This window comes from Nicotiana tabacum, chromosome 13 (genome assembly GCF_000715075.1).
Source record: "Nicotiana tabacum cultivar K326 chromosome 13, ASM71507v2, whole genome shotgun sequence".
Taxonomy (NCBI): Eukaryota; Viridiplantae; Streptophyta; class Magnoliopsida; order Solanales; family Solanaceae; genus Nicotiana; species Nicotiana tabacum.
In genome coordinates, this window is record NC_134092.1 from 98,215,187 (window position 1) to 98,227,292 (window position 12,106).

Below are 12,106 nucleotides of genomic sequence, written 5' to 3' on the forward strand. Positions count from 1 at the left end.
TCATCCACAAACTCTGGTGTCATCTTCCATTTTATTGTACTGTTTTTACTTTCCATACAGTATTGTATTTCTTTCAAGACAATGTATTTATTAAACTCTAGCAGCTCATGTACTTGTGACTCAACGTCTTGGGATGGTTGAACGTTAGAGTTGATCTTAGACTTATCATGTATACTTCCGAGTCATATTTCATTATGTTATAATTTTATTGTTGATTGGTAGTTTCATTTCTCTCAGATTTTTTATTATTATAATTTTATTGTTGATTGGTAGTTTCATTTCTCTCAGATTTTTTATTATGTATTGGCTTGCCTAGCAAGCGGTGTTAGGCGCCATCATGATCTCGCGGGTTGAAAATTTGGGTCGTGACATCTTTTAGCTTTGCTTTTTACAGTTTTTATTAGCTTTTCCTTTCTAGAGAGAAAAAATAATCGCATAACTCATAATGCCTGATATAAATTGCTCTGAAGGACGATGCTAAAGGGCGACGGACAGAAGTGGCACTATAAGGAGCGTCTTTAAATATTGTCTTTATTTTTAAATGAATCCAGAAAATGAACCCAGGCCCCCACACATTTATTCTTGTTAGGGATTTTCTACCAAAATGATATTTATGCTATATTTACTCCACCTATATTATTAATTGTTCACAAATTCTACCCGATTGGTATTACTTTGTGATTGTTCAATGATTTACCAAACTCTACCATATCGGCAGACTTTGTGTTATTTGCATTCAACCTATTTGTTAGATTGTTCAAAAACTCTACTCAGTTGACATGATTTTATACTTCTTCAATTCTTCACCAAACTCTAACTAAAAATTTAAATCGAATCCTCATTCATAGACAACAAAAATTCCATTTCAAATCCGTTATCAGAAAAATCCTTGTTCTCCCCTTCTACCTACACTTCTCTTGAAAAAAAGAAATGAGAGAAAAGAAAACCTTCCGCATACTGTTTTTTTCAACAGTCTATAATCTGAAAGCCACTGCTATTTGTTCCAGAGAATGGTAAATGAATAATCAGTTTACTTAGGATCTCGACGCTGAACAATTGCACTGAATGTGAATGGCTCACCAGGTTCAAATATTGCTTCAAGATCTTCAAAACTTTGCTCAATTTGTAAATCTTTCAAAACTGTTAGACCATCCTGCAATTGGTTTGCAAAAGCATAAAGGCAAAGCAAGTCACATTCAAGAAACAAACTTTTGCCTCTTTTTAGAAAACTACACATTCAGGCAACATGTTGAAAGCAAAGAGAGTGAGACAATCAGAAGATACTTCATACATATAGTTTGACTCAGCAAAGAAAATGAACATGGTGAATGATGTATCTTGTTTGCCTTTCAGCCTAATTCCTGATAAATCCCAACCTCTCCTCTTCTACCCCAAGTCTTAATTCCATCCCCATGAAAATAAATAAATACCTACTACTATTTTCTGAACTATAAATAGAGTCAACTTTGACCTCTATAACTCAGCTAGGAGCTACAGCGAGGGCCATAACAAAGTTGTGTTTCTTCCAACACATGCATATTAATGTTTATTTGGCCTGGGTCTTCTCTTCCCCCACCCCCTCTTCTTGTTGCTGTTTCCCTTCTCTCTCTTGTGTGTGTATGAAGGGGGTGAGGGGAGCATCAACCGCCTAAAATAGATCATTAAAAGGATTGTAAATTGTTCCTTGATTTCTTGATAAGTCATTTTTAGATCAGTAAAAGGATTTGTATTGATAATAAAACAGGAGGCACCATGGAGGTGAAAGGACAAACTATACAGATAAGCAAAAAGGTCACATGCAAGAGAACAGACGGTGCAATAGAATCTACAGAGATCTATAGACTACAGCAATAAAATCTATGTCGAATAAAAAAAATCAATGAATTGTACAAGTTCTCAACTTTTAACCAAAAAATAAGCTGCTGAGGCATTGAAGCTTCAGTTGATGCATCGGTTCCGACAAGTCGTCAAAATGGGTTTTCATTTCTCGTAACTCATGGTTTGCACAATTTACATTCTTTCAATATTAGACAAGTAAATGCGGATCGACCGAAAAGTTATTTGTGCACGAAGTCGATAAAAGAGGTAGGTTAAGCACATTAGATTGTAGCTGCAACAAAAAGCATTACCTTTACTATCAAGGTATCCTTATTAGAAGCTCTCAATAACTATTTGCATACGAACATATATATTTACTAGTCATTGAGTAATCACACTCTAATCATGATGGAACCCGTTAAAAATCACAAATACTGAACAAGAGCTTTCTAGATGTTCTAAGCTCAGAAAAGGTGAGATGGAACTAAATTAGCAAATGCCTTGAGAACTGACTCCAGTAGTAAATTCCTCATACAGTTCTGTAAATTCAAGAAATGAGAATCAAAAAATATTTTAAGATGTTTAGAATTCTAAATGTACTTCTAGCCATTCCCTTGAAGAACCTTTTGAATAATATTTTGAGGTGCGCTGTAAAAATCTTGAGAGGACTGCAATAGTTAAATAAGTTTGACGTGGTCATTCAAATATTTGACATGTTATTTAGAAGCTAGAAACGGTAAAGAATGAAGGGGAGCCTTGGCGTAACTGGTAAAGTTGCTGCCATGTGACCAGGAGGTCACGGGTTCAAGCCGTGGAAACAGCCTCTTGCAGAAATACAGGGTAAGGCTGCGTACAATAGACCCTTGTGGTCCGGCCCTTCCCCGGACCCCGCGCATAGCGGGAGCTTAGTGCACCGGGCTTCCCTAAACGATAAAGAATCAGCTATGTTTAGAATTCAAAATTTGAAGCTAAGTATTAATTATATCTGTCAACATGGGAGGATAACTGATTGTAACCACCATAACATGTTTAATTGCACCCATAGCATTGCTAATTCTGTATCTATCCAAGTCTTTGAGATATAAAAGAAGGGTGTGAGTATGAAGAGACAAAATGACTGAGATGCATGGGGGGGTTCTACCTTTTTTACATATTCGCTGATGGTAGAGTTGATTATTTTCTTGATAACTTGCTTGTAAACTTTTGAGTATCCAAGAATCTCAATAAGAATATCTCTTGGTATCTGTCAAGACATGGAAAATAAGTATAAATATAGTACGTCTGGCCTGAGAAACATAATCGATTCATAAGACAAGCCAGATACAGTAGTCTTTACTCCGTATCTTTTTTTTTTCTCGGCAAAAAAATTTATAACTGAAAAAAAGAATTGTACTATAAGACGTTTTTTTTTTTTTAAGACTGAGAAATCTGTCTGGGGCTGACTGTTAGGAGCGACTGCGGCCTTCAAAACTCGGAAAAATAGAGAGAAAATGGACAATGAATTTCTGTTCAAACTCCTATCAGATCAAGTCCTGGGATCATGCTTAATATATTTTTCCATCCATGTTATTCATAAATGTAGAACAATAGGAAAACAGATAAAGGACTAAGGAAACTTACATTGGGAGTTTTTCCTGACAGATTCCAAGTTGTTCAAACGAGATGCAGATGAGCAATGCAAAAAATCAGTTAGTAGGTCACCAGTTCTAAAAACTGCAGACATAAAAACGTACTAACGGAAGCCAATTAAAAGCATCTTTAAGTAACCAAATTATCAGGGAAGAGAATCTACGACTGCTCGTACCTTGATGGCTTTTGAAATTAATGTAACTTAAATAGAAATTTATTCAATGCTTTACCTCCTTTTACTCTTCGAAACCCTGGAATAGGTTGAGCATCTTCAACCATTCTTGAAAACACCTTGCCAAAGATCTCTTGAGTTTTGGCGCCCAAGACATTAACACTTATCTGCAAAAGAACCATAAGTCCAAGTGTTAAAAAGCTTAAGAACATAGTAAGGATGATTTACACCTTCCCTTCATGGTTTCCCTTTATGGTTGCCTTACTGAGGTAGAACAAATTCCTTATGAATAGTGTCGTTTGCATTAAAATAATTCTAATTAGAGGACACTTTCAAATTATTGATAAACTTTTACAAGCTTTCTCATCTGCACAGACTACTGTCTCTATCCATATCATGGATGAATAGACCAAGTAATCAAATTAACAACTTTTCCATGAACTTCTCATACTCTTACCTTTAATTCATTAGAACCATTGACACCGCTTGTGGTAACAGAAAAATCTTTAAATTCAGAAGTAGAAACTTCAGCATCTCCAATTCCTAATTAAGAAAGAAGGAGAAAAAGTTAGCCATGCCGCTGTCAGAATCTTTGAAGGGAGTTGACTTGCATTTGCACCTAATGATACAGCATAGCAGCGTCCAGTTCTTGCCCTGCAGAAAGAGGGAAGCATGGGTGAGCAAAGCAACCGAGCAATATGATTACACCCTTATAAAGAGGGTATGTTTTCTTAGACTGTTATTTTACTTGATTACTTGGTTCTTATCTGGCTGATATGGTCGTGGTGAAGTGTAAGCCCATCGAAACTAATTGGAGGTGTCTATAGCAAGTGCCGCTTTTCATGACCAAGTCATAGTATAGGAGGGCATAGTGTAACTTGGAATAAAAGTTAGAATTCCATTCCGGGGAAGTTGCACTAAGATATAGCACAATCAATTTTTGAGAAAAATAAATTGTTTCTTGAACTGCTGCAGCTTCCCTTGTACCATTAACCATGCAATAACCATGGAAGTCACACAGCATACTAAGAAGCTATGAAACACATTTATCTTTACATCAGTGGAAGCATGCAAAAAGAAAATATTACTAATCACTTAAATACCTTTCAGGAAGTCGTCCCAAACCACATCCGGTCCAAAGAGGAACACATTTTCTTCCAAACAATTTGCTTGGAAGCAAGAAATGAACATGATGCATTAGAGGCACAACCTGCACTATAAAACATATTTCTCAGTGATTGCAGAATAGACGGATATTGAGTAGGAAAACAGGCACCAAAAATACAGCATAGCTAAGAAGGAAAACACCAATCAAATATAAGAAAAAGTAGGAAGCTGAAACACTTGGGTGCACAATGGGGTGGCAATTTAGCAAGATGAAGTATACTAAGCAATATTTGTCTCCGATCGTTCTATTCATATAAATCTAACTTCTGCCTAATTAAATTTGCATAATTTAATGTAATGCACGTACCTTTCGTAGTTTATGCAAAACACGTAAATCATGCATGTGTCTAATACCAACGAGAATGTATTTTATTATACGATGAAGTAAGATAATATCCTAAACAACTTTCCTTGACAAAACCTTAATCGACTAGACTCAATCAAGAACCCCAGCTAACCAAGCAATGGATTATGATGTGCCCAAAACAAGATCAAACAGACAGACATGACCTTTGCTGAAACGCCATTTGTTGAAATGACAAAAGGAAAAATGAGGAAACAAAAGAAAAGAAGCATTCACATTTTATAATTTGATGCTAGAGACAGACAGACGGTGCGCCTATTTCTATAATATCACATCGAGGTGCACAGTTCACTGCTGAGTTTTGGAAGTCTTTTCAGAAGCCATTGGGTTCACAAGTTGAGTTGAGTACAGCTTTTCATCCGCAAACTGACGGACAATCCGAATGGGTTATCCAGATCTTGGAGGACATGCTTAGAGCTTGTGTGATTGATTTTGGTGGTCATTGGGACGATCAATTGTTGGCAGTGTTCGCTTATAATAATAGCTACCAGTCAAGTATATAGATGGCACCTCTTGAAGCTCGATATGATCGCAAGTGTCGTTCACCAGTTGGATTGTTTGGATCTAGTGAAGCACAGCTATTGGGTCGGGATTTGGTTCAACAAGTTTTGGAGAAAGTAGCATTGATACGAGAACAGCTTTGGACAGCACATAGCAAACAAAAATCCTATGCAGATAAGAAAGTACATGATATCAAATTCATGAAGGGAGAAAAAGTCTGTGTGAAGGTTTCCCCTATGAAAAGAGTCATGAGATTTGGCCGGAAAGGTAAGCTAAGTCCTAGGTATATTGGCTCTTATGAGATTTTGGATCGAATTGGGTTGGTGGCGTATAGACTTGTTTTGCCTGCGAGACTGTCCGCGGTTCATCCTGTGTTCCACTTATCTATACTTACACGATATATTCGTGATGATAACCATAAGATTCAGCCCGAGGATATGGAGCTTGATGAGAACTTAACTTATGGAGAATGTCTAATAGCTATTCTTGATAGGCAAGTGCGATAATTGAGGTTGAAGAAGTTGCTTCAGTGAAAGTGATGTACCGCAACCATGCAATAGAGGAAGCTACGTGGGAGTCCGAATCACACATTCCGATCAAGTATCCGCAGTTGTTTGAGATATCAGGTACACTTTCTAAATCGTTCGAGGACGAACACTGGGACTATAGAGCCTAATTAAAAAGAATCCGGACTTGCTTTTTCAATTCACATCTATGAGTGAGGATTCCTCTATCTCTTGCTAAGGGCAATAGCCCGAAATATTTTTATATACTTATTAATTGTGAGATTAGAGCCTTAATTTTTATTTATAGCTATTGGGTCAAATATTAAGCTATTGAAAGAAAATTTATTATAATATAAAAGATAGTGTAGTATATTAAATAAGTGGCTAGTGGACCAATTGCACATTACAAATTAAGAATTTGAAGTAAGTGACTTTGGTTAATTTTATAAGGATGTAAAGTGGGCCAGAACCACCATTTACCAGTTGGTCACGTGAGATGACCTAGGTGTAGTGGTTTTAATTGGTGTCCTTAGTTTAGTAGGGAAAAGAATTCAAATATAGGGGTTTCGGAATAGTGACGACACAGCAGCTGTAGGAGAACAAGTAGGGTTGATTATTTAATTTTCACGGTGGCTTGGATATTTGACAAGGTTAAGGTGTATAGCTTTGACTTCCCAGTAGCTAAACGAAATAGGCATTGTCAATTAAATTGAAATTTCAGAAGCCTAGCAAACAGGTATCTACCTAATCCTATTCTACGTGATTATTATATTGAATTAAAGTTGTGATTATTATTGATATCTTATAATAATTAGGCTAATGATTGGGGGCAAATGATTTGGCAATGATGAGTGAATTAGTGGAATTAGACATAAAATAGTGGATTTTGAAAGCTGCTATGGAAAACTATTTTACTGTTGCAGTTTCGGTTTCTACCACTTTTTAATTAGGAGACATAATGATTAACTAATAATTAAGTAATAATGAGAGGGCTATATGATTATAGTAATGATTAGTGAATGTAGGGGTTACTTCCCAGTCATGATGGGGTTACACCAGGGATCAGCTCTTAGCCCGTTCTTATTTGCCTTGGCGATGGATGTATTGACACGGCATATTCAGAGGGAGTTGCACTGTTGCAGTGGTGCATGTTATTTGCAGATGATACTACTGACTGACGAGACACGGGGCCGAGTTAATACTAGGCTGGAGGATTGGAGACAGACTATGGAATATAAAGGTTTCAAGTTGAGCAGGACTAAAACTGAGTACATGGAGTGTAAGTTCAGTGGGGTAACTCATGAGGATCGCGGGGAGGGAGGGCTTGATTCTCAAGTCATCCCCAAGCAGGAAAGTTTCAATTACCTTGGGTCTGCAATCCAAAGGGACATGGAGAGGTATTCAAAGTGGCGGGTTGAGGATCTTACTAGGTTATATTTACGTATAACTCACTCCTTACTAACATGCCCTTGCACATACTGTTGCTAAGGAAAAGGCTAGTGGGTGACTAGTTCGTTGAGTAGATTTTGTCGCTGAGGCGAGCCGCCACATTGTTCGTGGAGGCCATTATTTCAGCTCTACCTATTTTATGTCTTTTATTTCTTTCGGGGTTTGGATTAGAGTGAAATTTGGATTAAAGATTCATTATTTGATTGATGCTTGAATCCTATGATTTAACCACAGATTTGTTTGGATAATTTATCCCCACTTAATACATTTATTCATGTGTTTAGTTCGCACTTATTTACTCGCAGTGTCTATATAAATTTGTTGAGAGTATGAGAATTTGGTTCGCCTGGCGGGTGGTGTTAGTTGGGTATCAGTCACGTTTAGGGGGTACTTTGGGACATGACACTAGTTGTTAAAATAACATCTCACTAGGAAACTCAATAAGTAGAAGATACACAGTGAGAATATAGAAAGATAAATAGGCATAAAGGCTGATGTGCTAATATTTGCAATTAAGGGGAAACCAAAAAAAAAATTGCATTATTGCTTCTCCCTTTGGCAGCCAGACTTTGATGGGAAGTTCACACAGGTTGCAATGAACTTAATGACAGCATATTTCGAGGTATATGACATATAACAGTTCTTTATTTCAGATTTCAGTACAATTCAAATTGATCTAGATAATTGAAAGAATTTGTAACTCCTAAGAAAATTCTTTTTAAAAGAAGAAAGAAAAGAAAAGAAAAGAAAGCTGCAAAGAAAATAATTTTATCTAGTTGCAATTCTGAATGTGAAAAGGCTGAAACATTTGTGAGCAAGCAGCTTAGCAATCAGTAGTAAGTTTGATTGTGCTCTTCAATTTTCCATCTTTAATGACAATTCAGCCTAATTCCGCATGTATACAAGATTACAAGTATGAAAGGTTACAAGACAGTCATTTATCAGTTCAGACTATCATCCAGGGTAAGGCCATTACTTCTGCTGCTAGCAAAAGTAGGTTGGAATAATGACAGACTTTGTAGTAGACGTGTGCATACATTTTTCTTTACAATTGGAAGAATAAGTACCCATTTTGAAGTTAACAATTACACTCTAAGCCTCTATTGTTCTCACTTATCTGCTTCCCACACGTGCACATAATTAAGTATAGAATTGCTAAGCAGAACAGACTAAATATAGAAGTCCAGCTGTCCAGGTTCCTTGCTCCACAAGCCATATGTGGTGGCAAGGTTGGCGAGTGATCAAGACTGTAACAGCTTATATAAATTTAGTTTAACTCTTTTGATTGGTGTCAAATAAGCGATACAAAAAGTTGTTTGGCATGAGCTTAGTCCGGGACGGCTTTAAGAGAAGATGCTATAAAGTAAATAATTCCTTGGAACCCCAAAGCTAGCTTCATAATGCATATGGTAAGTAGAACTATTTTACCTGATTATGACCCATTGCGGGAACAGCAGCACAGATCACTTTTGCACTAACTACAATATGATCAGAAGGCAAGCCAGCGTGCCCATCTGTTTAAGAGAAAGAGCAGTCCATTTTGAAAAGAAAACAAATAAAACAACTATGTGACAATAAGATTAGACAAGATGATTTTCCACAATAGGAGTGTTTCAACAGAAATTGTGAATTTTTTCAATGAGACAAGTAGGAACTTCAACCCCTTCTTCAACCAATACATAAAATAAAATTTTGCAGCAGAAACCCGTAGTAGAGTCCAAATGCATTTCCAATGCAATTAAACTTCGGAGCGTAATTAACTGCAGGTAGTCTGGAGTTTGACACATTTAGACCTCCCCGTCTGTCTTTGTTCTAGTCATTATTTTTTCTTAATTTTTAATTAACAAGCTTAGCATTCACATTTTTTCCGACTTATCCAATTCAAAAACCCATTTTTCTATTTAAATTAATGAACAAACATGTAAATTTCCATGTTAACATAGGGCCCTCTTATCTCTTCCTTCTCCGAGCTCTGGTTATGGAAGAAGGTAACAACTATTGTCATATAGCATAACTAGGCCATAAATTCCTCTCTAGATGTCACTCAGCGTAAAATCGGCTATTGGGACTAATTGTTCTCATACAATGATGAACTGTTTATCACGCCTCCAAAATCCCATCAATAAAGTGTAAAATGAAAATAATAAGGCAACTATTTCACAAGAAGTTGTCCGAAAAATTCAACATTATAAACCAATCCAGGAAAATACTCATGACATCAAGTCTCGCAGAAGAGCAATCCCCCAATTTATAAAATTCTATTCTTAACCAAACCCAAAACACCATTGAGAGTTCGGCACAACACATTATAGTATACAGATGAAGAAGACATTAAATTATGAAAAGAGGGGGGAGAGAGAGTAAAGAGTACCTCCTCCAAAGCTTCGCGAACAAACAGCGGGAAGCTCCATTCACCGCCAAAGAAACAATTTACACTAGAGCTTTTCTAATAAGATAAGATTTTTTCTGAACACGGAATTGAGAAGAAAACTCGTTTGGTACCCGCCCGACCAAGGGCATTCTTAGAATTTTGATGTGCAAGTGCTTACGTGTGTGTTTGGGTTATGCTGAAATTAGTAATACATCCATTCTAATACATAAATGTTATAAAATAAATATCGTAAAGTAAAGACAAGTATACATAGAAACTGATATATTATTCAAACTTCAAACTTATGTACATAATGAACTGAAAACTACTCTATTTATAGAAGAAAGGAAGTTGTTGTGTAAGCTGCTACTGCAAGTTGCTGTGTAAGCTGCTTGTAAGTTGCTTGTAAGCTGGTACTGTACCAGATATAGATAATTTTCTACCGAGGGTAATATTTATCCATAACGGAGTACCAAAATGATAAGCTTCTTCAGGAGGCTTATTTTCAATAGAGTACTAAATAGATAAACATATTTACGGCGGAGTCTTATATGGATAAACTTATTCAGGAAGCTTATTTACAACGGAGTACTAAATGAATATCCATAATATAATATATTTATAATACTCTCCCTTGGATGTTCATTAACAGATAATGTGCCTCGTTAAAACCTTACTAGAAAAATTTCCGTGGGAAAAAAATCTTAGTGAAAGAAAAAGAGTACACATATTTAGTAATATGCATTGCTAGCTGCCTCGTTAAAAACCTTATAAGGAAAACCTTGTGGGAAAAAATCTTAGTAAGGAAAAAAAGAGTGTATCGCGTATTTTACTCCCCCTCATGAAAACCTTGTTTCAAATATTTGAGTCTCCGCATTCCAATCTTGTATACCATCTTCTCAAAAGTTTAAGTTGACAAAGATTTAGTGAATAAATCTGTTGGATTGTCACTTGAACGGATTTGTTGCACATCAATGACATCATTTTTCTGAAGATCGTGTGTGTAGAATAATTTTGGTGCAATGTGCTTCGTTCTATCTCCTTTTATAAATCCTCCATTCAATTGGGTTATGCATGCAACATTATCTTCGTATAAAATTGTGGATCTTTTATCACATTTCAAACCATATTTTTTTTGAATAAAATGAATCACTGATCTCAGCCATACGCATTCCCTGCTTGCTTCATGAATAGTTATTATCTCAGCATGATTTGAAGAAGTAGCAACAATAGATTGCTTTGTGGAGCGCCATGATATGACAGTACCTCCATATGTAAACACGTACCCGGTCTGAGATCGAGCTTTATGGAGATCAGATAAATAACCGGCATCTGCATAACCAATAAGATCTGCACTACTTTTATTAGCATAAAACAAACCCATATCAAGAGTTCCCTTTAAATATCGCAAAATATGCTTAATCTCATTCCAATGTCTCTTTATAGGAGAAGAGCTATATTTTGCTAGTAAATTAACATAAAAAGCTATGTCAGGCCTTGTAGCATTAGCAAGATACATAAGTGCACCAATTGCACTGAGATATGGTGTTTCAGGACCAAGGAGTTCTTCTTCCTCTTCTAGAGGTCGGAACGGGTCCTTATTCACTTCAAGTGATCGAACAACCATTGGTGTACTCAATGGGTGCGCTTTGTCCATGTAAAAGCATTTTAAGACCCTTTCTGTATAGGCAGATTGATGGATAAAGATCCTGTCTGCTAAATGTTCAATTTGCAGACCAAGACAAAGTTTTATCTTTACAAGATCTTTCATCTCAAATTCTTTCTTAAGATATTCAATTGCCCTTTGGAGCTCTTCTAGAGTTCCAACAAGATTTATGTCATCAACATAAATAGCAAGTATAATAAATTCGGATGCAATTTTCTTTATAAAAATACATGGACAAATAACATCATTTATGTAACCCTCTTTCAGCAAATATTCACTGAGGTGATTATACCACATGCGCCCAGATTGCTTTAAACCGTACAAAGATCTTTGTAATCCGATTGAGTATATTTTCCGAGATTTTGAATATGCTTCAGGCATTTTAAATCCTTCAGGGATTTTTATGTAAATTTCATTATCAAGTGACCCATACAGATAAGTTGTAATCACATTTATTAGATGT

At 36.2% G+C, this 12,106-nt stretch overlaps 1 protein-coding gene across 3 annotated transcripts; it reads right to left on the reverse strand.

The window, feature by feature from the left end:
- Window positions 1-845: 845 nt before the first annotated feature.
- On the reverse strand, window positions 846-10,187 carry LOC107760565 (uncharacterized). 3 transcript variants are annotated; one of them, XM_075228217.1, is made up of 9 exons: window positions 9,978-10,187; window positions 9,035-9,120; window positions 4,723-4,829; window positions 4,239-4,273; window positions 4,077-4,162; window positions 3,678-3,786; window positions 3,439-3,452; window positions 2,960-3,061; window positions 846-1,153 (listed from the first exon to the last, which is right to left on the reverse strand). In XM_075228217.1, the coding sequence occupies exons 1-9, from the start codon at window positions 10,015-10,017 to the stop codon at window positions 1,031-1,033; spliced, it is 702 nt and encodes a 233-aa protein (XP_075084318.1). In that variant the 5' UTR covers window positions 10,018-10,187; the 3' UTR covers window positions 846-1,030. The 3 variants fall into 3 exon arrangements, with proteins under 3 accessions (XP_075084318.1, XP_075084320.1, XP_075084319.1); XM_075228219.1 differs by having other exon boundaries at window positions 4,723-4,834; XM_075228218.1 differs by lacking the exon at window positions 846-1,153 and adding an exon at window positions 1,395-1,648.
- Between the last annotated feature and the right edge of the window lie 1,919 nt (window positions 10,188-12,106).

Excerpts from the sequence above, each read along its gene's own strand:
- LOC107760565 (XM_075228217.1), bottom strand. The coding sequence starts at position 10,017 with ATGGAGCTTCCCGCTGTTTGTTCGCGAAGCTTTGGAGGAG. Across the intron at positions 4,274-4,722 it reads TTGGGACGACTTCCTGAAAG|GGCAAGAACTGGACGCTGCT; the intron begins GTATTTAAGTGA and ends CTCTTTCTGCAG. Across the intron at positions 3,787-4,076 it reads ATGGTTCTAATGAATTAAAG|ATAAGTGTTAATGTCTTGGG; the intron begins GTAAGAGTATGA and ends GTTCTTTTGCAG.